This window comes from Giraffa tippelskirchi, chromosome 8 (assembly GCF_054371585.1).
Source record: "Giraffa tippelskirchi isolate mGirTip1 chromosome 8, T2T-mGirTip1v1.2.pri, whole genome shotgun sequence".
NCBI lineage: Eukaryota > Metazoa > Chordata > Mammalia > Artiodactyla > Giraffidae > Giraffa > Giraffa tippelskirchi.
This window is the reverse complement of record NC_137282.1, coordinates 150126817-150154725: the sequence shown is the minus strand read 5'-3', so window position 1 is coordinate 150154725 and position 27909 is coordinate 150126817. Positions and strand designations below refer to the sequence as shown.

General features: G+C 37.4%; 1 protein-coding gene across 44 annotated transcripts in view; it reads left to right on the top strand.

Annotated features, from left to right (window-relative positions):
• Nucleotides 1-27909, top strand: part of CDKAL1 (CDKAL1 threonylcarbamoyladenosine tRNA methylthiotransferase) — a 918695-nt gene that overhangs the window by 277488 nt on the left and 613298 nt on the right. For all 44 annotated transcript variants that reach the window (XR_014061588.1, XR_014061589.1, XR_014061593.1 and 41 more), the window contains one exon: nucleotides 21595-21698. Coding sequence is in view for 33 of the 44 variants with exons in the window: in XM_081518030.1 (XP_081374156.1) it covers nucleotides 21595-21698 (104 nt within the window). In the remaining 11 variants the exon portion in view is untranslated. The remainder of the gene's footprint in view (nucleotides 1-21594; nucleotides 21699-27909) is intronic.

The following is a 27909-nucleotide window of genomic DNA, read 5'->3' as shown; positions in this document are numbered from 1 at the left end:
TATCTCCCTTTTTATTTTTAAATGGCATACGAGTGTCTGACTCGCACGTGGTGTTTCTTGCTTGTCCGGCTGGTGCCAGATGCTGTGCCTTTTGTTTTTAAGAGATAAACGTCTGGTGGTTTTTGTTTTTCTGTGAGACACATGTGAGTCATACTTATCATGAACTATGTTCTTCTTCCAAACCTTTAATTATTTTGAACAACTTACCTAAGCATCTAGAAGCTAACAGGTTAAAATTTTCAACTATGTGTCTGTATATAAAGGATAGCTGAGTCATCTATACTTTTTATTCTTTCATAGGTTACTGCAATTTTGTCTTGGTTGAGTATCTACCAGTCCTGTTGGCACTAACTTTGTTTTTATACTTCTATATTGATTGTAAAGTTGGAAAAAGACTTTTTGTTTTTAAAAAGTATCAGTCTCTGTGACTTAGGTCCTTCTTAGTCATGTGCAGTACCAAAAATCTAGATTTCATTTGTGTGTTACATCCTGTGAGCTACACTCTATAGTTGAGTGGCTCATAGTTTTAAAAAGCAAGCAATACTAATTTTCAAAAAGACAACTGAAATATTTCCTATATTATTGAAAAACCTGTTCAGCATGATCAAGATCACCTTTATTTCCCAAATATAGTATGTGTAATGGTTAAGAGAATGGATGTGGAACATGCCCTGCCTGGGCTTAGATACTAGCTCTACCACTTAACCAGTTCTGTAATGTTTGTGATATTTGTCAAATCACTTTGTCTCTGTGTGCCTCAGAAAAATAGGGAACAATAATACTACCAACCTCAGAAGGTTGTTTGCAGGATTAACTTAATATATATAAAGTGCTTACAACAGGTAGGTTTATAAAAGTCTTAGCTATCATTAATCATCTTTGTGATTCTCTAGTGTTACTAACAAACAAAACTGTTTGTTAATAGCAAGAATTTATTTATTCTATATTAAAAATATGTACTAGGATTTATAGTTTTTAAAGCTAAAAATTTCCTGTAGAAACCATTTTTTTAATACATAACTCTTTAAGAAGTGAACAGTTGAAGCAAAACACTTTTCATTACCAAAGACAATTGCAAAGTAGTGTTTAAACATTAAAAAAAAAAATTGTACCTGTAGTTGTATGAAAAACCAAGGAATGTGGTTCTGCCATTTTTAACATTCTTTGTTCTTTTAACATTTGCTTAAGTTCCTAGTTCAAAACATAAAAACATCTGATTTTCTACAGAAAGTAGATACCAAATCTTCTGTCTTTTATCTAAAACTTAAATTTTCATTGAGCTACCACTTAAGTTTTCTTGACTATTGATACACTTCCACATTATTGTTTTCAAGTCTTTTTTTTTTTTTTTAATTGGGAACGTTTCCTTGAACATTCACTTAAAGTATCAAAAGAAGTTTTTGTTTGTGGTTGGAAAAAATGTCTTTAACCTGCCAAGAGAACTTAAAATTGCATAAGAAAATGGGTGTTGATGCTGAGAAATGGTGTGTAGGCTGCAGATCTCTTGTTCTGTCTGAAAACTGATGAAACACAAACAACAAATGTGGAATTGCTGGTGCTCTATTTTTGTGTGGGAAAGACAACTTCAGAGGCTAAAACTTTCTGCTGTTTTAATAAATTTTTATTATATTTAGGCATGGGATTTTCTTGGCAATCATAGGGATCATGAAAAGCTAATTTCTATAAAAATTCCTATGGTGCCAATTTGATTATATTTGAGTCTAAATTTATCAGGAGTTTATAACTTGGGATTCCTTGCGGATCTTTAGGTGATCTGTGAACTCTGGAAATTATAGAGTTTACTTTGTTTTTGAAGATTTTTTGGTATTTGTTTTCACTAATCAATTTTTACTTTTTGTTTTCACATAGTAGTAATATATATATATAAAAAACATAAAATTAACCATTTTAACCATTTTTTAAGTGTACAGTTCACTGGTATTCAGTACATTCATATTTTTGTGTAATCATCAGCATTGTTCATCTCTTAGAACTTTTCATCGTCCCAGGCTGAAACTCTGTGCCCATTAAACAGTGACTCTCCATCCCCTCCCCCACCCCAGGCCCCTGGCAACCACCTTTCAAATTTCTGTCTTTAGGAACTTGACTACTTTAGATACCCCAAATAAGTAGAATTATACATTTGCCCTCCTGGCTCATCCATGTTGCAACATGGGTCAGAGTTTTAATTTTTTAAGGCTGAATGACATTCTTTTGTATGTATAGACTACATTTTGTTTATAGATTCAACTGTTGACAGACATTTGAGTTGTTCTGCGTTTTGACTATTGTGAATAATACTGCTGTAAACACTGATGTTGGAGAAGGCAGTGGCACCCCACTCCAGTACTCTTGCCTGGAAAATCCCATGGATGGAGGAGCCTGGTAGGCCACAGTCCATGGGGTCGCTAAGAGTTGGACATGACTGAGCGACTTCACTTTCACTTTTCCCTTTCATGCACTGGAGAAGGAAATGGCAACCCACTCCAGTATTCTTGCCTGGAGAATCTCAGGGACGGCGGAGCCCAGTGGGCTGCCGTCTATGGGGTCACACAGAGTTGGACACGACTGAAGCGACTTTAGCAGCAGCAGCAGCAGCAAACACTGATGTGCTGTTTAAGTTTCTGCTTTCAATTCTTTTGTGTGTCTACTTAGAAGTGAAATTGCTGGATCATATGTGATTCTGTGTTTCATTTTTTCAGGAACCAGCTTTCTGTTAGCCACAGTGGCTATATTCTACTGTCTGTAGAATTCTGTGTTGTGTACATTTTCCTTGGGAATCAATTAGATTTGGTCAAAGTCTCAAAGTGAGCCATTGTTCTAGTATTTAGTTCTTATCAGATTCATTTTAATTCCTACATACCTAATACAGTGAATATTGTATTCCAGACATTAGTTTTATTAAGCCACCCACTTGTTTCCTTGTTCTGCTGAAACTCTGGGAAGGTGAAATGCATGGCATTACCTTTCAACTTTAGTCTTATGACTTAACATCAAAATAGGTAGCCGTAGGATTAAGTAGAATCTTGTGTTCAAGTCATCCTGAAAAACAGTTTTTTTTCAAGCTTACCAAAAGACTGAAATGACAAAACACAAAAAGTAGCTTTAAGTATTTTATCTCAGGTGCTTGTGTCCTGAGAGTATGGCAGTGATCTAACCTTTATAATTTTGATTTCTCAGATTCATAGAAGAGACTGTATTGTGTACCTCTTAGTACTTGGGTTAGCTGTTTTCAATGTGACCATGATAATGTGAATATGATAATGAATTTTCGTAAGTGTTTTAACAGTAGGTTTTTTATTTTCTAAGCTGTAAAAGAAGCAGGTGATGCTATCTGACTCCACCTCTTCTCTCTCCTTCTGTCAAGGATCCCTCTTGTTGATGGGACTGGGTCTGTCTCAGCATTATCTTTGGTTAGGAGAAAAGGTAAACAGCAAGCAGTACCATTAAACTGCATTTTAGAAAACATGCTTTTTTCTTTTCTTCTTCAAATTAATTAACTGTATCACTGGGTCTCCATTTCTTATTGGTAAAATGAGAGGAATGAACTAGAAGGATGTAGTTTCTGATGTTTTTTATAACTCTGGTTTTCTTCTGTGTGTGTGTGTGTGTGTATGAAAGGAGTATGATACCAGACTCTTAGAAACACCTCAAATTCTGAAACCTAGCACATTACCCAAATAATCTTTATGGAGTCTTGATAATATGTCTACGCTATAATCCTTTCTAATTTGAAGGGTCTGTCTAGCTTGTAAACCTCATATCTCCCAATATAAGGCATTTTTCAAAGTTGGCACCTAGAAAGAATGCAAGTGCAAAGAAAGTTGTTCAGGTTAAAGTAAGAGTGCAAGTCACTCAGTTGTGTCTGACTCTGACCCCATGGACTGTAGCCTGCCAGGCTCCTCTGTCCATGAGATTTTCCAGGAAAGAATACTGGAGTGGGTTGCCATGCCCTCCTCCAGGGAATCTTCCAGACCCAGGGGGGGAACCCATGTTTCCCACATAGCAGGCAGATTCTTCACCATCTGAGCCGCCAGGGAAGCCCTGTTTGAGTTAAGGAAGGTATAAAGTTATTGTGGCAGATAGCATTTAATTGGTTCTTAGACGTTCTTAATGGATTTTGCTGCATATGTTGATTGTTATCATTCACATATTTCAACTACAGATAATCAGTAACCTAATGATAATGAAATACAATGATTAATATAATGCTAAGTTAAGAGATATACCTTGCTTCAGTGGCTTTGTTTTCATTTTTCTGTGATATTTATAGCAACCTTCCTCTGACTCTCAGAGCATCACATGGTCTTGAGTGCAAACCTGTACTTCATAATCTCTAAAGGAGAGGGACTATATTTTAAGAGCAAAATATTTTCCCCAAAGTCTCAGTGCATTTTGTTGATAAGAATTTTATTCTTGCACACTTCTAAACTAATTCCAGTTTCCATAAGAATGCCATGTGCTGATTGGCTTAGTTCTGAGTTCCTGAAATCATTTATTGGAAAAGGAAAAGGGATTTCTCTGTAATCATGCCCTACTTTAGAACTGGTGCTGGAGCTGGTTTTTCGTGAGCTTTATGGATGCCATGAGGGAGAAATCGATTCCTGAACAAAACTAATATTCTTTCAGGAAAGGGAATGGAACCAAGTCCATGGTAGGAACCTAAAAACATGCCCTGTAGTTCACTTTTCACTCCCAGACTCCTCTCATACATGTTCTTAACTAAAATTTGCTCTTCAACAAAACACCCTCATCACCTCCCCAAACAGGGACATTTCAATGCCTCATTCAGTTCCAAGACCAGGTCCTCTTTCTCCGGTCTGATGGAACCCCTCTCAGTCTTGCAGCCTAAGGCTGGAGAATCACTCATAATGCTGGAGCAAGAGCAGGACGATGACTGTAAAAATTCCCACTTTTAAAGGAGAATAATGGGAAACTATCCACATTGGCCACTCTTTCATGGTCCAGGAACGTTGAGTACTCTCTGTACCAGCAGGAAGATAATTTCTTAGTCAGTGTACTTGACAGCAAGTGAGTTTTATCTCTGAGAATGTTTCCTTTTTCTGGTCTTCCATGGCACATCTGGGGTGGCCTTTGGGAAGGACTGTCCATTGGGAACTGCAGCTTCTAGTAACTCTCCCACAGTGGATGGGAGGCTGCCTCAAAGCAGTGGTTTTCAGTGTGGTCTCTGGGCCAGCAGCAGAAGTATGACCTAGAGAGCGAATTCTTAGGTGTCACCCCAGACCTTCTGAGTCAGAATAGGGCCACCAGCAACCTGTCCGTTGACAGCACTTCTAGAGCTCTGGACCTACTCTCGAGTTTCTGAGCCGTTGACATAGACATTTAGCAGGTTTTGTGGTTTCTTTGGCAGATTAACTCCCATAAAACCCAAGTAGACTACTGGTCGATTTGTGGTCACTTCCCATTCTAGGTACCCAGACTTGTTCTTCTTGAGCCTGTTAGAACGTGAGGCCTCCACCCAGGCCCTGGGACCTTAATTTAAAAGCCATTGCCCTATCTTGGCCTCTGCTTGCTCCTTACCCTTAGACTGCATTTCAAATCCATTTTCACAATGAAGTATATTGTCTTCTTTGTTAGGCTAGGGCAAGGCCTATTAGCTGGAGGTGTTCTGGAAAGGACAGCTGTGGGGGCGGGAGTTAGGTGTCTTCTAGGATGCAGTCTCCTGTCCTGTGGAATCTAACTTCACAGACTCTGTTTCACAAACCTTAGTTTTGCTTTCACAACTTAGCTTTTTGTTTGCTTGGTTTTTATTTTAACCCTGCTAGAGTTCGCATAAGGCCAGACTTTTAGGTTATTTGGGTTATAGAGGCAGAGAGAGTCTCTTGTAGCAAAGGTCTGTTGTCTCCCTCTCTGCTTTTAGCCTCAGCTTATCTTAAGTAGGCAACACATTTCATCATTCTTCATCATTCTTTTATCATTCATCATCATTTCATCATTTTTGGGATGCCTCCCATAAAAGGCTGAGAGAGAGAACACTTGTATCCTTCAAATTAACCCTCTCTCTCTCCCTCCTTCCTTCTTCTGAGCATTGGAACAATAGCCCGTGGGATCCGGCTTTGACCTCCTTTTCCTCCTGTGTAATGGAAAGGTAATATCGCCCACACATGCACTATTGAGTTGTGAATTGACTGAGTACCTGTGTCATTTGTTTGGAGATGCCCTCAAGAAATGGCAGTGGGAAAAGAAAAGACTTGAAGTGAATCAAACTGATGATTGTGTTTCAGTTCAGTTCAGTCACTCATTCATGTCCGACTCTTTGCGACCCCATGGACTGCAGGCCTTCTTTCATCTAGGCCTCCCTGTCCATCACCAGCTCCTGGAGTTTACTCAACTCATGTCCATTGAGTTAGTGATGCCATCTAACCATCTCATCCTCTGTCATCCCTTTCTCCTCCCACCCTCAATCTTTCCCAGCATCAGGGTCTTTTCAAATGAGTCGGTTCTTCACATCAGGTGGCCAAAGGATTGGATTTTCAGCCTCAACATCAGTCCTTCCAATGAATATTCAGGACTGATCTCCTTTAGGATGTACTGGTTGGATCTCCTTGTAGTCCAAGGGACTCTCAAGAGTCTTCTCCAACACCACAGTTCAAAAGCATCAATTCTTCGGTGCTCAGCTTTCTTTATAGTCCAACTCTCACATCCATACATGACTACTGGAAAAACCATAGCTTTGACTTAGATGGGCCTTTGTTGGCTAAGTAATGTCTCTTGTGTTTCAAAGGCTGTTTAATTTGCTGAATTTTGCTTGTTAGCTCACTGTACATGTGATTAATTTGCATGTTATGAAAATATTTTCTTTTAGAAATAAGGCAGCACCACCAAGATAATCAGAGCTAGAAACTCAGCTTAAACTTACCTTCTGTGGCGAATTGAATGACTTTACAGTAAGAAAGAAATAGATGCTCCTGCTCCTATAGCACATTGCAGTGGGGGATGCTTGGAAGGCTACTGTCAAAAGGAGTAGCGAATTTGCAGGGTCTGCAGATGTTCTAGGTTAACATTTGTGTAGCTTACAAGCTACTTTTCTGGAAATTTAAATGCCTTAGGATATGATATTTGGTCATGGATATCAGAATATCATGGAATCTTGTCTGTTAATCTAGCTAATTTTGACTTTGTATCTTGAAGTCAGATATCCTAGGGCTTCTCAAGTTCAAATCTGAGCCTCACCGCTCATTAGTAGACTTAAAAAAAAAACAAAAAAAACTCACTGGACTATAGTTGCTTTACAATGCTGTTAGTTTCTGCTGTACAGCAAAGTGAGTCAGCTATACGTACACATATGTATCCCTTCTCTTTTGGATTTCCTTCCCATCTAGGTCACCACAGAGCATTGAGTAGCGTTCCCTGTGCTTGATTCTCACTAGCCATCCATTTTATACATACTTAGTCTCATTTGACCTGTTTTTTTCATGTGTGAAAGAAGGTCGATAAAAATATGAACCTCACTAGGTTGCTGTAGGACCGAAAGTGATTTGTTGTTGTTTAGTCATTAAGTTTTGTCTGACCCCATGGACTGTAGTGCACTAGGCTCTTCTATCCATCGGATTTCCCAGACAAGAATGGATTGCCATTTCTTTCTCCAGGGGATCTTCCTGCACTGGGGATCAAACCCATATCTCCTGCATTGGCAGTGGATTCTTTAACATTGAGCCACTAGGGAAGCCCATAAAAGTGATTTAATACATGTAAAGTGCTTAAAATAGTACCTTTCACACAGTAAACATTGTGCCACTATTAGCTTACTATTTATTATTATGCCAGCAATAGTGTTTTGTTTTTAAGAATCTGTAGTTGAAAGATATTCTTTATAAGCTGTATTCAAATTGTACTGTTTTAAAATGCAATGAAATATGTATTAGGTTGGAAATCGAGATATTGGGGAATATTGTGAGGCTTTTATCACGTATTAGCAGATTTGTCTTCAAAAGTTAGACCAATTTGCACCCTTATCAGCAACCTCTGAGAACCCTGGAAATGGAATTACCAAGACAAATTAAATGATTTTATCTTGAAAAATCTGAAAATGAACTGATTTCCCCTATTTTTATCTAGAAGAAAAGTTAAATAGAATAGGAGATACTGGAATTTTCCAGTAGGATCTGTTGCAAGCCAAAAAAAAAAAAGTTTAAGACATCTACTCTGGAAGAGACTAATAAATAACATTTCCTGTCATTTGTTTTATATTTTTTGGGAGTTGTAGGCATTCAGCTACCTGGTCTGCTCTCCAAAATTTGGGTAAACGTTTTTACCCAAGCATGATTCTTTAGAAAGTATTAAATTCTGTGTTTAATTGGAATAGCTTTGATCACTCCTCTCCCTGTCCGCAAAGAAAGGGAACAAAAAGAGCTTTGGGGGGATCAATAGAGGTTCTTGCAATTGTTCAAGGAAACAGGTGTAATATGTATGAAGGAGGAGAACACTGTACACAAAACAAACCTTTGTGCGGCTGAAACTTGAGTGCAGACAGCATTTTGGAGGTTTTGGTGGTTTGCTTCATGGGCAGCGACTTTACATTAGGGACCTGCTGGTCCCTTCATTTTATCGTTGATATGTGGTATTATGTCTTGGCCCTGTTTTACGTATAATTACCAAAAGGAAGAAATAGGTAGGTGGATTTTACTTATTCAGTTATTTTAATTCTAATTAGAATTGTACTTCTCAAATTTGGAGGTTTTGTTGAAGTTAAAGTGGAGGGTAAAATTATTTAACTTATATGCAGAGTACACCATAAGAAACGCTGGGCTGGAAGAAGCACAAGCTGGAATCAAGATTGCTGGGAGAAATATCAGTAACCTCAGACATGCAGATGACACCACCCTTATGGCAGAAACTGAAGAAGAACTAAAGAGCCTCTTGATGAAGGTGAAAGAGGAGAGTGAAAAAGTTGGCTTAAAGCTCAATGTTCAGAAAACTAAGATCATGGCATCTGGTCCCATCACTTCATGGCAAATAGATGGGGAAACAGTGGCTGACTTTATTTTTTTGGGCTCCAAAATCACTGCAGATGGTGATTTCAGCCATGAAATTAAAAGACTCTTACTCCTTGGAAGGAAAGTTATGACCAACTTAGATAGCATATTAAAAAGCAGAGACATTACTTTGCCAACAAAGGTCCATCTAGTCAAGGCTATGGTTTTTCCAATAGTCATGTATGGATGTGAGAGTTGGACGGTAAAGAAAGCTGAGCGCCGCAGAATTGATGCTTTTGAACTGTGGTGTTGGAGAAGACTCTTGAGAGTCCCTTGGACTGCAAGGAGATCCAACCAGTCCATCCTAAAGGAGATCAGTCCCAGGTGTTCATTGGAAGGACTGATGGTGAAGCTGAAACTCTAATACTTTGGCCACCTCATGCGAAGTGTCGACTCATTGGAAAAGACCCTGATGCTGGGAAGGATTGGGGGCAGGAGGAGAGGGGGACGACAGAGGATGAGATGGCTGGATGGCATCACCGACTCGATGGACATGAGTTTGGGTAAACTCTTGGAGTTGGTGATGGACAGGGAGGCCTGGCATGCTGCGATTCATGAGGTCACAAAGAGTCGGACATGACTGAGCGACTGAACTGAACTGAATTACATAAATGCTTAGGTGTTACTTTTACATTTCAATTTAAAACGCCTCCTCTCTCTTCATTATGTGATCACACCATTACTTGGCCCAAACTATTTTCCTACAGAGGTTAGAAAATTATCTGAGTTTAGCTTTGTAGTTTTAACACAGTTGGAATATAAGATATATTTGTTTTCTTTCCCCAGGATGTTTTGACCCATGTTGGAGCAATACCTTTTATGCTAGGCACCAAAATATGGTACCTGTTATACATTATAGAATTCATTCCTGCTAGTGTTTTCTGTCAGATTTCACCCTGGCAGATGTCTACCTCCAGAGCCACTGAGGAAGCAAAAACAATAGCTCTTCGCTGATACTCCTTTACTTTTTAATAGATTTTGGGGTCAGTTATTCAGGTTTTTATTCTCTTGGTATAATCAGTGTGTGGTTCATCAAACTTTGAGGAGATTAACCCTTAGATAAGTGTTGCTAGAGATTACTTCTCATATGTTATCCATTAGAATACTTGGAAGTGAAGCTTCAGTTTTCCTTAATAGCAGATATGTTAACTGTTAAGCCACAAGAAGTAAATTGTTATTTCTAATATCACCAAGTAAATTTGGCCTCAATTCAGGCATATAAAAATAGTACATTTACAAATGCATATGCCTTGGTTTCATTCTTGTAGATTCTGATTCAGTATGTTTGGAAAGGGGACTAGTTGATTTTTGATTACTGATTCAAGCTATGGACTAGTTACAGATATAGTCACATTTTCTATTTCTTCCTGATTTAGTCTGGATATGTATGTGCTTAGTCACTTAGTCATGTCTGACATTTTGCACCCCATGGACTGTAACCTGCCAGGCTCCTCTATCCATGGGATTCTCCAGGCAAGAATACTGGAGTGGTTTGCCATACCCTCCTCGGGGGATCTTCCCAACCCAGGGATCACACCCAGGTTTCCTGCATTGCAGGTAGATTCTTTACCATCTGAGCCACCAGGGAAGCCTATTTAGTCTGAATAGTTTTTTTTATTTTCCGATATCTGTTCATATCAACTGGGTAATTCAGTTTGTTGGTGTACAGTTGTTCATGTCACTCTTATAATCCTTTGAATATCTTTAGAGTTAGTAATAATGGCCCACTTTCATTTCTGATTATACTAGTCTCCTTTTTTTTTTCTTTATCTAGATAAAGGTTTGTCATTTTTATTAATCTTTTTGAGGAATCAACTTTTGGTTTTGTTGATTTTCTCTTTTGTTTTTCTATGCTCTATCTTTGCTCAAGTCTTTATTTCCTTCCTTCCGCTAGTCTTGATTTTAGTTTCTTCTTCTTTTTCTGCTTACTTACATTGTAAAGTTGAGTATCAGTATGAGTTTTTTTTAAGCGTTTTTAGCTAGCTGTGACATTTCCACGTGGTGCTCCTTTATCTGCACCCCGTAACTTCTGCACTTCTGTGCAGTGCTTCTGCTTGTTCATATCTAATTTTTTTCTAATTTCTCCTGTGGTTTCTTTTTTGATTCATAGGTTCTTTACACATGTGTTGTTTGATTTCCACAAAATTGTCAATTTTCCTCTCCTTTTTTGTTACTGACTTCTGACTTCATTCTCTTGTGGTCTGAGAAGAAACTTTGTGTGATACCTATCTTTTAAAATATTTGGCGTCTTAACTTGCAGTCTAACATAACATCTGGTCTGTCCTGGAGAATGTCCCACATTTACTCTGTTGTTGTTGGGCAATTTGCATTCAGATCTTCCCCTGGAAGTTGCTAGCCGTCAGCAGACTCCAGAAGTCCAAAATAGTTACACCAGACAGATTCTGCCAGTGCAATTGTTGTCTAGGTCGGGAGACAGATTCCTCGAGTTTCCCACTCTGCCATCTCACCATAATCCTCCCCAACAATCATGTATTCTTACCTAGAGTAACTTATTGTATCTCATGAGAAGTAGAGTACAATCCGTGATGCAGGAATTTCCGATAAGATCGATTGCATCTTTCACTTGGCCATCTATGAAAATTCGGACAAATTTTTCCATCCTTTTCAACCTCAGTTACCTGTATGAAAGTTAGGAATAATGATACTTATACCAAGATTGTTGCAAGGATAAATGAAACTATTAATATAAAATTATTGTATGGCTGAGTGCCTGGCAAGCATTCCAGAACCATCTTTTACTCTTACTAGCACTTCCCCTTCCCAGATGATTTTAAAGCTTGTGGTGACTTTTATAGAGATTGATGGATGATGATGATAAAGAGATCTTTCAGGTAAAGGAAATGAGAAATAAGGGTACAGAATTTAAATAAATTGACACAACTTCTCGAAGCAAAGGATGTAGCACAGCAGCTAATGGGAGTGGGATAAGGAGAAAATGTAGCTGCAGCTGTTTTCCAATTTAGTACAAATAGAAGAAAGGTTAGCAGCTGTGCTCCCAGACTCTTCTATCCCAACCCCTGCAATTGCAAAGGGCACAATTAAGTTAAAAACAGAAGCAACAGTTATTACAAGGAAATTTTGGAATAGGACATTGAGATTGGATATGGCAGCAGGAACTCAAGTGGAGAGATTTGTTCCATGGGAGGAGCCCTGGCCATCAGTTCAGTTCAGTCGCTCAGTCGTGTTCGACTCTTTGCGACCCCATGGACTGCAGGCCTTCTTTCATCCAGACCTCCCTGTCCATCACCAACTCCTGGAGCCTACTCAAACCTCATGTCCATTGTGTTGGTGATGCCATCCCCCTCTTCTCCTGCCTTCGATCTTTCCCAGCATCAGGGTCTTTTCTAATGAGTCGGTTCTTCACATCAGGTGACCAAAGTATTGGGGTTTCAGCTTCAGCATCATTCGTTTCCGTGAATATTCAGTATTGATTTTCTTTGGGATTGAATGGTTGGATATCCTTGCAGTCTAAGGGGCTCTCAAGAGTCTTCTCCCAACACCACAGTTCAAAAGCATCAATTCTTCAGCGCTCAGCTTTCTTTATAGTCCAACTCTCACATCCATACATGACTACTGGAAAAACCACAGCTTTGACCAGACAGACCTTTGTTGGTAATGTCTCTGCTTTTTAATATGCTGTATGGGTTGGTCATAGCTTTTCCAAGGAGCAAGTGTCTTTTAATTTCATGGCTGCAGTCACCATCTGCAGTGATTTTGGAGCCCGAAAAAATTAAGTCTCTCTGTGTTTCCATTTTTTCCCCATCTATTTGCCATGAAATGATGCGACTGGATGCCATCATCTCAATTTTCTGAATGTTGAGTTTTAAGCCAGCTTTTTCACTCTCCTCTTTCATCAAGAGGCTCTTTAGTTCTTCTTCACCTTCTGTCATAAGGGTGGTGTCATCTGCGTATCTGAAGTTATTGGTATTTCTCCCAGCAATCTTGATTCCAGCTTGTGCTTCATCCAGCCCTGCATTTTGCATGATGTACTCTGCATATAAGTTAAATAAGCAGGGTGACAATATACAGCCTTGATGTACTCCTTTCCCGATTTGGAACCAGTCTGTTGTTCCATGTCCATAGGAAGCTTGAAGAATTTAGAATATATTCTAGTTTTTCAGGTATGTTATTTTTCCTTTCCTTGTTCAGGATTTTGTTCTTGGCAGACAAGAATTATCATTTGAAGCTCCAATCAGATTTTACTGATAAAGAGTATCTTTGGATTTGTTTAAAAGTCAAAAAGTTTGTAATTTTCCTGGAAGTACTCTTGAATACTTTAAAAACCATGATGAGGGTTCACAATAGACTATATTTAACAATCAAGTCTGGCACAGCCTGTAGTGTGCGAACCTTTTTGTTTCTTGAGTTTTTGTTTTTTCTTTGCTTCATGAGGGTTCCATATGGAAAGCCACAATAGGATTTTTCCAAGGTTTTGGTCTACAAAGGACTTATTTTGTAAAATTTGAAGCTTTGAGAAAGATGATGCTCTGTCAACTGATTAAAAATAAATAAGGATTAGAGTATGTGAATGACACAGAACGTTAGTTTGAAGTGTTAATGTTATTGTTAAAAACAATAGTTTCTGCATATTTAAAATCATCTTTGTCCCGAAGCAGAAACAGAATCCTAAGTCACATAATTTTTTCTCCTCTTAAAAAAATAGATATCATTATGGGTGAATTTTTAAAAATATAACTCTGATTTTTAAGTCATTCTAAAGCATGTAATATCAGAAGATGCTCTTTAGAAGAAAAAGCCTAATGTATTAAAACTTTTAATTATTTATTTGCTGTATGTGGTTTAGGTATCAAATTAGCATGTTATGCATTTGAACCCTTTGAAATATTTTTTTGATAATTTTTAAATTTTAATTGTGGAAATTCATTATTGTATTTGTTTCATTTCTATTATGGGAAACTATTCTACCACAGATGTTTTTCAAGACTTGAATTATACTGCTAAATTAAATGCCTGGTCTGCCTCCACTTTTGAGGTTTTCAGTTATTTCTTGGCATGTGTCCATCTAACAACCTGTACAAAGATGGGTAGGTGGAGTGTGCTAGCTTTACCCTTCTGTGACAATAGGGTATGTCTGTTCAGGATTTTGCTCCTTCCTTACAGTTCAACAGCCATCTTTTTGGTTTTGGCTTTCAACAGTCAACCCTCAAAGATCTTTTGTTTTCTGACAGTTAAAGAAATAGGCTCAGTGTTCTTACTCTTAAACAATTACTTAATTGTTTACAGATAACTGAAACCACAAAGGGTTTCTGTCATGAATCTATTTTGTTGGAGGCTTGTCGTGTGGAAATGATCGGTTATGATAATTCCTGGTGGTTGAGAAGACTGTTTTTAAACCAGAGAGCATCAAAAAGCTCACTCTTTTCTGATTTTGCATTGGCTATTTTTCCTGTGTATTGTAACAAACCTCTCTCCTTTTTCAATGTAAGACATAGCAGACTTAGTGCTTGATCAGTGCTGTTTTAACATGCTTAAGAAATACTCTCCATAGAAATTTTCTCTTTGTTTAAATAATAGTAGGTATTATTGTGGTAACTGCAGATAGGGATGACCCTATCTTATACAATGGAGAGTTTAGAACTTCAAAAATACATCACATCAAGGACTCTAATTAACCTGGAGGGAGCAGTTTAGTAAAGAGTATTTTGAATTTTTAATGTAACTTTATACTTACTGCCTTGTTTTGATTATTATAAATGTTCCTGAGCATCAGTCACCTTGTTTTATTTAAATGTTTTAGTTCATTTTCCTGATTGGTTTTCCGTGGGAAGTACATTCCCACCTTTATTAAGTGAGCCAGTAGGAAAACGTGATTTGGTTTCCATAGTTGATTGAAGTCAACCTATCAGCAACACATCAGTTCCATAAGGTCAGGTATTCCTGGAACATGATGGTGCATAATGATTTCCTTACAGAATTGTTGAGGATGGTCACGGTGAACAACCGCTGACCAGTACTTACTGATCACTTAACTAGGGCCAGCAGTATTCTAAGTGTTTTATGTGTGTCAATTCATTTATATTATAAATACTTAGAATGCATTTTTCCCTTCTGTTTTCCTTACCCTCCCCTAGGCTAGTGTCCCTTAAGAAAGTTACTTCTAAGAAATAGCCCAAGTTAGAAATAGTATCAACTTTTATTGAGATTGTCTACTTAATTTATGGAGCTCTGTATTGGGAATAGGAGAAATAAGAGAATAGGTCTGGAGAAATTGATCAGGGGAAGTAGTATCAGGGGGTAGAGAGAGCATTTTCCCTGGTTCAACTTGAGTGAATGGCAGAGGGATCCTGGATGAATGAATGTGGGGTGTGCAGCATGGGGCCATCATGGAGCCACTGAGTAGAGGGGCAGAGAGACCTTAGCTGTAGAACTTAAAAACCACAGCAAGACCAAGAAAGTGACACATTCTGCCACAGAGCAGCTGTAGGGTGAAAATAGAACTCTTGTAAACAACAAGGGTGAAATAACTAGTTTGGGCCAGTGGACGGACAGGAAGCCTAGCCTGATATTTCCAAAGAATGAAAGAGAAACAGGTTTCAGACAAATAATTCCATACACAAGAGGACTTCCCTAGTGGCTCAGATGGTAAAGTGGCTGCTACAATGCGGGAGACTTGGGTTTGATCCCTGGGTCAGGAAGATCTGCTGGAGAAGGAAATGGCAACCTACTGCAGTACTCTTGCTTGGAAAATCCCATGGACGGAGGAGCCTGGCAGGCCACAGTCCACAAGGTCGCAAAGAGTCGGACACGACTGAGTGACTTCACTTTCATTTTTCATACACAAGATGATGAGTACCAGCTGTGTCTTTGAATATCTGTGCTGCATCACTTTACATCTCATGACAGATGATTGGTTGTCTTATTATATCTTATTTGCATTTGTCTGTAGCTAGGTATTTGATGGGCTTCCCAGGTGGCACTAATGGTGAAGAACGCACCTGCCAATGTGGGAGATGTAACAGATGCGGGTTTGATCCCTGGGTCAGGAAAATCCCTTGGAGGAGGTCAGGGCCATCCATTCCTGTATTCTTGCCTGGAGAATCCCATGGACAGAGGCGCCTGGGGGGCTGCAGTCCATAGGGTTGCAAAGAGTCGGACACGACTAGAACAACTTAGCATGCACACACAGGATATTTGATCCACTTTTATTCTGGAGAGGCAGCTTGGTATGGCAGTAGGAGGGAATTTGAAATTTGATGGGCTTGTGTTTTGAATTTTAGTTGTTAGATGTCTTGAACAAGCCACTTATCTGACTCCCCTCCTCCCACAGTGCCGCCACAGTTTCACTGAGATATAATTGACATATAACATTGTGTATGAGCTTAAGATAGCATAAATATTTGATACATGTATATATTGTGAAGTGTTTGCCACATTAAGTTAATGTTCCTCCTTTTATATAATTACAGATTTTTCTTATAATGAGAACTTCTCAGTTCTTTTTTACTGCTGTTCAGATATACAATACAGTATTGGTAACTATAGTCATCACGCTGTACATTACACCCCCAGAATTTATTTTATAACTAGAAGTTTGTGTCTTTAGGCCACCTTCACTCTTTTTCCCTACCTCTCACAAATCCCACCCTCTGGCAACCAACAATCTTTCCTTTGTTTCTGTGAAGTTGTTGTTTGTTTTGCTTTTGTTTGTTTAGTTTTGAGTTTCACATAAAAATGAGATCATACAGTATTTTTCATTTTCTGACTGACTTATTTCACTTCACATAATGCCCTCAAGATCCATTCATATGGGTGCAAATGGCAGTTTTTCCTTCTTTTTAAGGGCTGGGTAATATCCCTTATATAAATGTATCACATTTTCTTCATTCATGTATTTGTTGAAGAAACAGGTTGTTTTCCATGTTTGGCTGTTGTAGGTAATTCTGCAGTGAAAATGAGGTTGTGGGTACCTCTTTGAGACAGGGATTTCATCTCCTTTGGAGATATACCCAGAAATGGAATTGCTAGATTATATGATAATTCTATTTTTAATTTTTTGAGTAACCTCTATAATGTTTTTCATGCTAGCAATACCAATTTATATTCCCACCAATAGTGCACAAGTTTCCTATTGTCAGGTGTTGTCAACTCTTGTTTTTTTGATAATAGCCATTCTAGCAGGGGTGAGGTGATATCTCATTGTAGTTTTCATTTGCATTCCTTGATGACTAGTACTCTTGAGTATCTTTTCCCGTGACTGTTGACCACTTGAATATTTTATTTGGAGAAACATCTAGTCATAGTCTTTAGCCATCTTAATATTTGATTATTATTTATTATGCCATATGAGGATTTTTATATCTAGAATATAAACCCCAAATCAGATGTTATGAATCCCTTATCATGAAAAAGGTGAGTTTTCATTCCAGTCCCAAAGAAAGGCAATGCCAAAGAATGTTCAAACTACCGCACAATTGCACTCATCTCACACGCTAAGAGTCGGACACGACTGAGCAAATTCAATTTCACTTTTCACTTTCATGCATTGGAGAAGGAAATGGCAACCCACTCCAGTGTTTTTGCCTGGAGAATCCCAGGGATGGCGGAGCCTGGTGGGCTGCCGTCTATGGGGTCGCACAGAGTCGGACACGACTGAAGCGACTTAGCAGCAGCAGCAGCACATGCTAGTAAAGTAATGCTCAAAATTCTCCAAGCCAGGCTTCAACAATATGTGAATCGTGAGCTTCCAGATGTTCAAGCTCGTTTTAGAAAAGGCAGAGGAACCAGAGATCAAATTGCCAATATCCGCTAGATCATTGAAAAAGCAATTTCTGCTTTATTGACTATGCCAAAGCCTTTGACTGTGTGGATCACAACAAACTGTGGAAAATTCTGAAAGAGATGGGAATACCAGACCACCTGACCTGCCTCTTGAGACACCTGTATGCAGATCAGGAAGCAACAATTAGAACTGTGCATGGAACAACAGACTGGTTCCAAATCAGGAAAGGAGTACGTCAAGGCTGTATACTGTCACCCTGCTTATTTAACTTATATGCAGAGTACATCATGAGAAACACGGGGCTGGAAGAAGCACAAGTGGAATCAAGATTGCCTGGAGAAATATCAATAACCTCAGATATGCGGATGACACCACCCTTATGGCAGAAAGCGAAGAAGAACTAAAGAGCCTCTTGATGAAGGTGAAAGAGGAGAGTGAAAAAGTTGGCTTAAGGCTCAACATTCAGAAAAGTAAGATCATGGCATCCAGTCCGATCACTTCATGGCAAATAGATGGGCAAACAGTGGAAACAGTGACAGAGTTTATTTTGGGGGGCTCCAAAATCACTGCAGATGGTGACTGCAGCCATGAAATGAAAAGACGCTTACTCCTTGGAAGGAAAGCTGTGGCCAACCTAGACAGCATATTAAAAAGCAGAGACACAACTTTGCCAACAAAGGTCCATCCAGTCACAGCTATAGTTTTTCCAATAGTCATGTATGGATGTGAGAGTTGGACTGTAAAGAAAGCTGAGCGCCGAAGAATTGATGCTTTTGAACTGTGGTGTTGGGAGAAGACTCTTGAGAGTCCCTTGGACTGCAAGGAGATCCAACCAGTCCATCCTAAAGGAGATTATTCCTGAGTGTTCATTGGAAGGACTGATGCTAAAGCTGAAACTCCAATACTTTTGCCACCTGATGCAAAGAGCTGACTCATTTGAACAGACCCTGATGCTGGGAAAGATTGAAGGTGGGAGGAGAAGGGGACAACAGAGAATGAGACGGTTGGGCAGCATCACCAACTCAATGGACATGAGTTTGGGTAAACTCCAGGAGTTAGTGATGGACACGGAGACCTGGCGTGCTGGAGTCCATGGGGTTGCAAAGAGTCTGACATGACTGAGTGGCTAAATGGAACCGAATTATGTAATAATAACCATATATTATGAATCAAAAATTCAGTGATTTATTTTGAATCAGATATGTGGTTTGCAAATATTTTCTCCCATTCTGTTGTTTGCCTTTTCATTTTGTTGATTGTTTTCCTTTGCTGTGCAGAAGCTTTTTAGTTTGATGTAGTCCAGCTTGTTTATTTTTGCTTCTGTTATTTGTGCTTTGGGTGTCATGTCCAAAAATAAAATAATTGCTAAGAATAATGTCAAGGAACTTTTTCCCTGTGTTTTCTTCTAGGAGTTTCTGGTTTTACATTTAATTGTAATTGTACTTTACGTGGTTTCTGGTTTTACATCTAAGTCTTTAACTCATTGTCTATTAATTTTTCGCAATGATACAAGTAAGTGCTTTTGCAAGTGAATATTCAATTTTCCCAGCACCATTTGTTGAATAGACTGTTTTTTTCTGTATTGAGAATTCTTGGCTCTTTTGTCAAATGTTAGTTGACTATATATTCATGAGTTTGTTCCTGGACTCTCAATTCTTTTACATTAGCCTATATGCCTGTTTTTTCACTAACACCTACTATTTTGATTACTGTAGCTTAGTAATATCGTTTGAAATTAGGAATTGAGCTGCCTTTTGCTTTGCTCTTTTTAAAATTTTTTCTTTCATCAATGTGTTAAACTTTTCATTCTACAGATCTTTAACCTTCTTGCTTAAATTTATTCCTCGGTATTTCATTGTTTTTGATGCTTTTGTAAATGGGATCATGATTTAGTCTTGGTGTACTGTATGTTTCTAGGAGGTTTTATTTATTCTAGGTTGTTTAGTTGGTGTGCAGTTGTTGCCACGGTAGTATCTTATGCTCTTTTGAATTTCTGTGGAATCAACTGTATTATCTAACTTTTTCGAAGCATCTGTAAGATGGAGACAGTAACACCCAATTTGAGAAGAGTTAAATAGGATAATGTATGTACAATATCTAGAAAAATGCCTGGTGCTCAGTCAGGGCTAAACAAAAGGAAGTTAGTCTTCTACAGTGTGAAAATGAAAGTCACTCAATCGTGTCTGAGTCTTTGCAACCCCATAGTCTATACAGTCCATGGAATTCTCCAGACTAGAATACTGGCGTGGGTAGCCTTTCCCTCCTCCAGGGGATCTTCCCAACCCAGGGATCAAACCCAGGTCTCCCGCATTGCAAGCAGATTGTTTACCAGTTGAGCCACAAGGGAAGCCCTAGTCTTCCATGGAGAAGTTTAAAAAAAAGATTACTTTTTTCCCTTATTATGGAACAGATGAAAGTTAAAAAGAGAAGACATGGAACAGTTGGGGGACCAGAACCTCTATTCATATGAGAGATCACAATTTGTGTGTGTGTGTGTAAACGGCTTAGGAAGAAAGGGATGTTAGTTTTTTTAAGAGTGTGTGGTCAGTTAAACAGTTAAAAATCATTGGCAAAACAAATGTGTTGTTTTACTCAAGAGGGATTTCCCAGTGGCTCAGACGGTAAAGCATCTGCCCACGATGTGGGAGACCTGGGTTTGATCCCTGTATTGGGAAGATCACCTGGAGAAGGAAATGGCAACCCACTCCAGTACTCTTGCCTAGAAAATTCCATGAATGGAGGAGCTTGGTGGGCTCTACACCATGGGGTCACAAAGAGTTGGACACGACTGAGTGACTTCACTTCACTTCATGCAAAAATAATTATAAATTAAGCATTACATTGTTTCCTCCTGATTCATATGATTTATATGTATTTTTAAATTATATATTAACAAAATGACATATTGGCCACTTGTAATTATTAGAAGTTTAATTTTTCTCAGTTTGAAATTTTAAAGCATTTGCTTAGTGATGGTCTTTAAAAACCTTGCTATTTATTATAGCAGTTGGATCTTTGAAGAGATGTTATTCTTTGTTTCATTCAGTGTTGCTGAGACTTAATCTTTTTGGCAAAAGGATATTTTATTATGTGTAATGGTTTTTTAAAATTTTATAATAAAATGTATTTAAACTATTTTAAAATTATAAGAGTAGAACCAACATTTTCGTTATTAAAAGACATTTCTTCGGCTATCATCTCTTAAGTATTTTGGGAGATAATTCTGTTTTTTAATTTTTTAAAACTAATGTTGTCATTCAGTTTCTTTGACTGATATAATCCCAAAGAGCATTCATTGGACTTGTTTTAATATTTCTTTCTGATTTCAAAGAGTTAAAAATATTATGTGAAGATTACTAAAAATGTATTTTCTTAGGAGAATTTTATGTTGCCAATTTATTCTTATATCATTAGTTAAAAGTTAAAACATTTTCATTTATGAATAATGCAGTATATATAAGTGATACTAAAATTTTAGTTTTATAATAGCCAAATAAATTCCATTGGTTTAAAAATTATGAATGTTTTTTCTTTTGATTAACCATTTTAAGCATTTATAAACTTTGTTCCATATTAATATGTACATTTGAAGTTAATATTATGTGGTTTGTACAACCATTCTTGAATAGTTGAAACTTAAAAGAATTACAAATTACAGATTTCTGTGCCTGGTGGAAATAAAATAAATATGAAGTTTGGTAGAAACTCATTTTTCATATCTCTTATAAACTGGCAAATGATACTAAATCAGCACTTTGGTGTATATTTTGGATATTTTCCGCCCATGTTAAGTGTCTTTAGAAGTTTTAACTGTATTTATCACTATCATTTGAACAGGTGTCTCAATGCTTGTACCTACTGCAAAACTAAACACGCCAGAGGAAATTTGGCCAGTTATCCAATTGATGAATTAGTAGATAGAGCCAAACAGTCTTTTCAAGGTAAGAGTTTCTAGAATTCTGTGTGATTTCAGTCTCTCTAATAAATTTTAATAGTCTTCTAAGTAAAACTTCACTTTAGGTGTATGCTTGTTTAGCTTTCTGGAGAGTTTACAAATATTTTAGCTTATCTAATAGAAGATGTTATCAGATTCAGGTTATGATATTTGCATAACTTTTCTTTCACCACTCTTCCGTTTTCTTATGACTCTAAGGTAAGTGACATACTTTGAAATTCATCACCTGCCTTTATATTTCATGGAAAAGACTAAAAAATAAAAATAAAAGCCATGACCTTCTGGTGTGTGTTAATTAGACTTTTGTGGATTGAGTGAAATGTTTTTTTAAAGATTTCTACCTCTTTCTTTGGTAATTTTGGGCCATTTAGAAAACAGAACTAATAAGCATTATCAAGAGTCTTGGAAAGAGAAGGTAGATTTTAATTTGAGCAAGTAAATATAACTTCCACTCATCCACAGGACTGTTGGAGCTGTGAAGATTGGTAATGGTATAGAGTCCTAAAGAGAATTCTTTGTGTGGGTGGCCAGCTACTTCTGATTCATCACTTGCTGGAAAATGTGATCGCCTCGGTATCTCTTAGCTTATAGTAAGACATGTGTAACATGAATCACAATTGTATTGACACATAACCATAAATTTCCTCTTTTGTCTTTGTTTATAGTATGTGTATATAACATTGGTGTGTTTTTATAACCAACATGCGATAATCTGTTGTCTCATAATCTTATGGGTTAATACTTATTGGCAATGTGCTTTTATACTTATTGGCAATGTGCTTTTCCTTTTAGCAAGTAACTTAGAGTGCTACTTCCAGTACTTCACACCCTGAATCTCAGAAAGTATGTGTTACAAACACACACATTTAGTCAAAAGCTTTTATCAACATGAATTTGAACCGTTCTTTAAAACAAAGAGAAAAATACTCTTGATTAATTCAACACTTCTGGACAATTTTTTTTTCTAACTTTATATTCTTAGCACAGTCCCCTCTTCTGTTCACATTCAACTTGTATTGAAAGAAATAAATGGAAACTCATTGACTCTTGTAGTTGTTCTGTTTCAGAACCAGGTAATAGGCTAATCAGAAGTCTGAGTGGTTGTATTTTCTGCAATATGGCTACTTTAAGGATTCTTTAGAAAGAGAATGAATTTGTACAGAAGCCTACTTTGTTTGAAAAATGATCCTTTGCTGGCATTCTTACTTGGTGTTTGTTTTTCCATGTATCTATTGGATAACAGAGATATTAGAACTGTATGATCTATCCACTAACTGTGATTTAGAAGGCATACAAATTACAAGTGGGTTTGCTGATTAAGATGAGTGACTCAAAGAATATATCAGAGGTTAACAATGACTTAGTTGCTCTTTCTAGAGAAAGTATTAAAAGAGATTTATTTAATATTACTTTCATCATCATTAGTAGATACATATGTGCTTGGTTAGTCCCCCCATGAAATGTGTGCAGTGCAATGTTTTTCTGTTGTCTTATTGATTGACGACTAATTTTTGGACTGATGGGCTCATTGGGTTGATACGTGGAACTGTTACTAAAATACCAAGCTCTTATAATTTCTAGGTAAGCCAGTGTGTTTAGGAAATTTCAAGTTGTGAGTATCTGATGCTCTTTGCCATAGGAGAGTTTGAATTCACAACAGTGCTTTTCTGGGTTCCAGCCACATGATCTTACAATGGTACTTGATGTATACAAGTCATGGTTTTCTCATTACTGTGACATGTAGTGTTGCTTGTTGTTTGAATTTGGAATAACTTACACGAAGTCATTGGTTGTGCCCTTATCATAAAGAAGGCATGTGACTTAAACTGGAGGAATTTAAAATAATTCCAAGGAGAGAAGTCTAATTTTTTTTTGAGACGTCCAATTTTGAGTGAGAATATTGTAATATCTGTAACATTAATGATTAGAACCATGAGACATTTTCTTTTACTTCTAGAATATGTTTTATGAAGAATGTCTTTACAGATAGGAACTATTGAGTATGACAGTCATGTTTTGTTTTCTCAGTTTGACAAATGCAAAATCATGTTAAGGTTGGCCTTATAATTTCACAATAGGGAATAGCAATCTATAAGCTCACATTTTAAAGACATTGAGTTAGCAGCATCGTCTTTTGTTCTGCAGCAAGCCTTGGTATCATCATGGTTGTGTAGACTTCCTATGAGTTTTAAAATTGCTATGAGTTTTTAAATTGCAAAGAATAATTATGAAGTTAACTGTAATAGTAGAAATAGCCCGTTTTTCTTCTTTGGTGACTCTTGTGTATCTCATTCTTTAGTAATTCAGAAATTAGAAATATTGAGAGGATCACAGCCCCTTAAATTCTACATTATACCATTATTAAATTTTCCCATAATCAGTAATAAACATTATGGTTCTTTCAAAATTTAAGTAAAGTCTAAATATGCTGTCACTAAATTTTAGTGTTTAAAGTTGTTATGTCAATGCAGGTTAAATTTCCCAACTGAAAATTGCATTCCTTTTCTTACTTTTTCTTAAACTTATAAATGACTATGTGTCAAAAATACAAAATGGTTTTTAAAAAATCTCTATACCAATTGTAATATAGGGATTACATCCCTGGTTGCCTGTCATGTGATAGACTATACAATAAGATCACAATTTCTGTCTGAATAGCATATTCATGGAACATTTTATATTCATAAACATTTATTTCTTAGACATCTAATGAGTGAAGAGACTAGTGCTAGCCCATAGGCAAGGGAGCATTCAGAAGAGATTCTGAAATAATCATGAAATCATTCTGAATATAAAGTGGCTTCCTAAAGTACTAAAAATATACTGACTATACATTCAGCTGCCAAGAATGAGAAAAGGAGCCCATTAACTTTTGAATGGATATCATTAAACAAACTTTATATTTTTAATAGAAACTTTAGTTTACCTTTTATGAAAAATATATATCGTTTATATTTTGTTGGTTTCCTAGCTTTTTTTTTTTTTACATTTTTATTGACTATTTTAACTTTCTCATGTGTTTTTCATTTTCATGGCAGTTCTGTGTATGAGTGTGATATTTACCAGGTTAATTTCTTGGTATCATCTCTTTGTTCTAACAGACCGTTGGGAAACCTCCCACCCTCACTTCACCTGTGCTGAGCTTTAGGTTTTAAAAATTCCTAGCCATGACAGTCTTTGGGGTCTGGGGTTTGACATGGTTGTATTTTAGATACCTAGAAAAACATGTCAAGCAATGACCAAGACTTTGTTGGGGCCAGAATGAATTTACAAGCTAGTGTTTTCTAGGATATTTGTATTGATTTTTCTCCAGCAGCTAATCAATCAGTTTCAGTTGTATAAGTGATGGAGCAAACCTTTTTAAGTGTGCTGGGTGAGTGGTGTGGAAACAGCACCTTTCTCTGCTGTCTCTGGAATCAAAATGTAGAGATGATGGATGGGCTGTTTTCATAGCTCTCGTGTGCTTTTCTAGATCTCATTTCTGTGTTGTTACTTTTTTTTTCTTCTTCATAAATCTGAACCCCCACCCTCCACAAGATAAGTGGCATAAACTGGTTATGGAAAGGTGAATAAATTAAGATGAAGTATTCAGAGCAAGGAGAAAATTTCTTGATGCTTAGTGATTTAGAGATTTATGTTGGAATTTGATGAATTCAGTTTTATTTCAAGACTTGCAAAGATACCGTCTAACGTGTATGAGATTAATTATGCAATGCAGCTGGAAAATATTACTTCCTGCCCTTTTGGATAGGAGAGGATATGAGCAATATTTGATTATTCTGGTGTATAAACTTGAAATTGTTGAGTTGTATGGTTTACATGAAGTCGCATTTGACTTATAACTTTTAGCAATTAATATTCTATATTGATTTTCATCTAAGATGAAAGAGAGACCAATAATTGCATCCTATTAATTTATATGGCAGTTGTTTAAATGTCTCTTTTATTCTTTTATCTTTTCATTTGTGCTGTGTTCAAACTGAGAAATCTATTTCTTCTGTAGGATTAATAACGTTAATATATATATTTCTTATACATTGTCAACTTCCACAAAAGGATTTTAGGTAGCTTACATTAAAGGATTATATGTAATAGACCATAAAAAAATAAAGGCTATGTGAAATATTGTATTGTGTTTCAAAAGAGGGAAGATAATTTTACCAACTCATGAATCTTGGCTTTCCCAAAGAATAGGGAGTTAGGGTGATTTATATAATTTGATAATTAGTTTTTAATGAGAAATCCACATGTCTCTAGACTGTAAATACTAAGAAGAGTTATTTGCTTACATCCTTTTCTAACAGACATTGACAAATATAATAGAAATGCCTTTAGCCTGTAATGTATGGAGAAGGAAATGGCAACCCACACCAGTATTCTTGCCTGGCGAATCCCTTGGACAGAAGCGCCTGTTGGGCTACAGTCCATGGGGTCACAAAGAGTCAGACACAACTGAGTGATTTAGCTCAGTGATGTATAGAATTTCAAGATAGTCTCTTCATGGCCTTTTCTTCTGTTGATTGTTACAAAACCCCCAATATAACATTAAACTGTAACATTTAAAAGAAATTTTAATGGCAGAGCTAAATAAATTTACATAATATGTATAACTTGATAGGAGGATCTGATACCTAAATAGCTGTTGTCAGATATTCAGTTTAAATAAGCTGAGATTAATCACTTTGGTGTCAGAGAATGTTAGTTAAGGTTATCTATGGCAACCATAGTATAACTGACTTGGTTCTTGCCTCTTAAGACCTTTGAGATTCTAAGTCAGTGGTGTTCAAAGTTTTCTTAGCAATAAAACAACTCTTTCTTTAAATGAAATTTGAAAAGTAAAAGCAGAACTGCCAGGATTGAAGGTAAGAGGTGGGGCCCTGGTTAATACAAGTCCTTTGTTTCTGAGGCCTTTCTTTCCTCAGAACATTTAGGATTCAGCCTGAACTGGCTAGTATTGATTAATGTTTCTCTGCTGTATTCCTTAAATACACCAGTCCAGGGCTGGCAGATGATTTCTTAAAGGGCCACATCATAAATGTTTTAGGCTCTATGGGCTACAAGGTCTCTGTCACATCTGTTCATTTTTGTCCTTGTAGCATAAAATCAGCTACCTGTAGACACGAATGAATGGGTGTGGCTGTGTTCGAATAAGGGTTTAGTGGTCAGCTTTGGGGAAAGGTAACTTAAATAAGATATTATTGAGAACTATTTTATGGTCTCTAATATGCTAGCTAATACACATAAATTTATAAGAGAAGGTTGTAGTCTTTAGGAACTAATGTTCCTCTGGCATCAATTAATATTATCAGTCTGGCTGTTTATTTTAGTCACTTGGAAATTTTGTAAAACCAAAACCACACTGATGTCTGTGTCTCCTTGCTGACAACTGCATCATAATTTCTGTGGATTGGGAGGCCCTGCATTTTCTAAAATATAGATGATTCTAACGTATTAGCCAGAGTTGAGAACTTGAATTGAGATCCACTAGTTTAGATGATTTTTTTGGTTGGTTATTAAGTGAACTGACCCTCTCAATCTCGACTGAGAGGGACTGTGAGGAGGAAACCCTGGTTGATCAGTAAAGAATGAACCAGGCTAGGGAGGGTGGTGGGGCAGCATGAAAAGTGAAAGTGAAGTCGCTCAGTCCTGTCTGACTCTTCGCGACCCCATGGTCTGTAGCCTGCCAGGCTCCTCTGTCCATGCAAATTTTCCAGGCAAGAATACTGGAGTGGATTGCCATTTCCTTCTCCCATAGTGCTCTTCATTTGTAGATACTACCCTGCTGGTTAATGGCTGGTTTCAGAATCCCCTGATGGTGCTTACTTAAGTGAAGAGGCTCAATGATTTTTTGTTTTCACTAGGTATCACAGAAGGGTCAGCTGGCATTTTACAAGTGTTTCCTGGGCTCTGTGGCAATCAGAAAGATGGAAAAGGCTTGTCTTCAAGGAGCTCCTCCTAATTCAGGGGGACAGAGTAGCCAGTTGGACTAATGAAAATTGAAGTACACCAAGCCAGAAAAGCCAGTGTTCAGATGGCAAAAAACATTGAGCTTTTTTAACTTTGGATTTTGATCCATGATCTGTCTGGGTGGTGTCAGCAAATTGATGGCCCTTCTGCTCCTCCTCCACTTTCCCAGCTCCTGGCATCCTTCACTGATCAGCCAAGCTTTCCCCTCCGAATCCCTCTCAATACTGAGT